Source organism: Propithecus coquereli, unplaced genomic scaffold (genome assembly GCF_000956105.1).
Source record: "Propithecus coquereli isolate 6110/MARCELLA unplaced genomic scaffold, Pcoq_1.0 Scaffold47, whole genome shotgun sequence".
NCBI lineage: Eukaryota > Metazoa > Chordata > Mammalia > Primates > Indriidae > Propithecus > Propithecus coquereli.
The window spans coordinates 6,147,141-6,148,548 of record NW_012150507.1 but is presented as its reverse complement, the minus strand read 5'-3'; the positions used below and the strand labels follow the sequence as shown (position 1 = coordinate 6,148,548).

Here is a 1,408-nt window from a genome sequence, read left to right as displayed (position 1 = left end):
TAGCAGAAAATAAATTTTCACTCACTTGGTTTTTCAATTGCTTCCCACAAGATTAGGTTAACAGTGTCTCCAGAAATTATATCCATAGCTTAATAAATTTTAAGCTTCTTTCAGAACCAAAAGTGTAGAGGAGTTATTTGGATCTGTGTATAATCTGAATGACAAATTATATATAGTTTGGGCCACGGTGTCACTTACAACTTCAAGGGGTCTAAGAATCAGCAGAGGAATGCAGTCCTTTCATACGTCTCTGCCTGGTCTTTCCATTTTGGGTAGTATGTTACTGGAAGCTTAGAAAGAAAATGAGGGAGTTTCAGAAAGGAACAGAAAGGGCTGATGACTGGAAAGGATGATTGAAACCCAAAATCTGCAGTTGATTAGGACATAGTCATGGAAAGGAAGCATACATGTAAATAATAGGGTATGTTACTAAAATCCACAAAAAAAATAGAATGAGGCAAAATATCTCTAGTGTCCTGATGATCCATTTGACACTACTTTGAATAAGTCTCCCAACGGAGATGGTCGAGATTACTAATCCTTAACACATGGACCAAGAAGTAAGAATTCTGTTTATCCTAGCAAGTAACTTTGGCCCATAAGGAGGGAGTAGAGACTCTTTAGTAGAGGGACATTTTAGTGCATGATTTATCTGATTTTGCGCCAAGAGCTTTTTTGAGAGACTATTCAAAGCTGTCTAACTTTCATTGTTGGATATTGATAGTTGCTATATTTCTTTTTAATAACTGATTTAGGCTCTTTCTGCTATGTCTCTTCTGTTGCTAAATTTCTTAAGATTAAAAAAGGGTGTTTAAAGTAAAACTATTAATGAGACAAAAGCTTTATTCTGTAAGTAGGATAATACTTCTTTTGTGACCTTTTTCTTTTCCCACCAAAAGTGAGAAGTGAATGCCTTGCCTTTGTGCATCCCATTTCTAATGGAGGACAAGAAGATATTTTCTTCAAAGGCTGATTTCCACAATTTTTGGCTGAACGCTTTTTGTCAAGTGTATATTCCCTTCTCTAGGCCTTTCTATATAGAGCCCACAAACATCGTCAATGTGAATAATGCCATTCAGAGGGTTAGCGACCATGCCTCTGCCATGAACAAGAGAATTCATTACTACAGCCGGCTCACCACTCCTGCAGACAAGGCACTGGTAAGAGGCAAAGCATTACTAATTGTCTAAAGTTAAATTGAAATGAATAGTGAGCAGCATAAGCCTGGGTAACTCCCAGTGATTGAACTTTTTGCTGGCCGTATTCCAAGGACAGCATCATGCAAAGGCAAAGATAGTATAATAATTAATACATGTCCTACATCTCAGGCTAGTTCATTCTTATCTAGCCTGGCATAGAGAGATTTGAAACAATCTCTCTGTGTTGACAACAACCTGGAGATGTTTTT

General features: G+C 37.3%; 1 protein-coding gene across 1 annotated transcript in view; it reads left to right on the top strand.

Moving 5' to 3' along the window:
* SLC38A9 (solute carrier family 38, member 9) overlaps positions 1-1,408 on the top strand; it is a 98,764-nt gene that overhangs the window by 38,054 nt on the left and 59,302 nt on the right. The window contains exon 2 of the mRNA XM_012655267.1: positions 1,028-1,160. Within this exon, the coding sequence (XP_012510721.1) occupies positions 1,028-1,160 (133 nt within the window). The remainder of the gene's footprint in view (positions 1-1,027; positions 1,161-1,408) is intronic.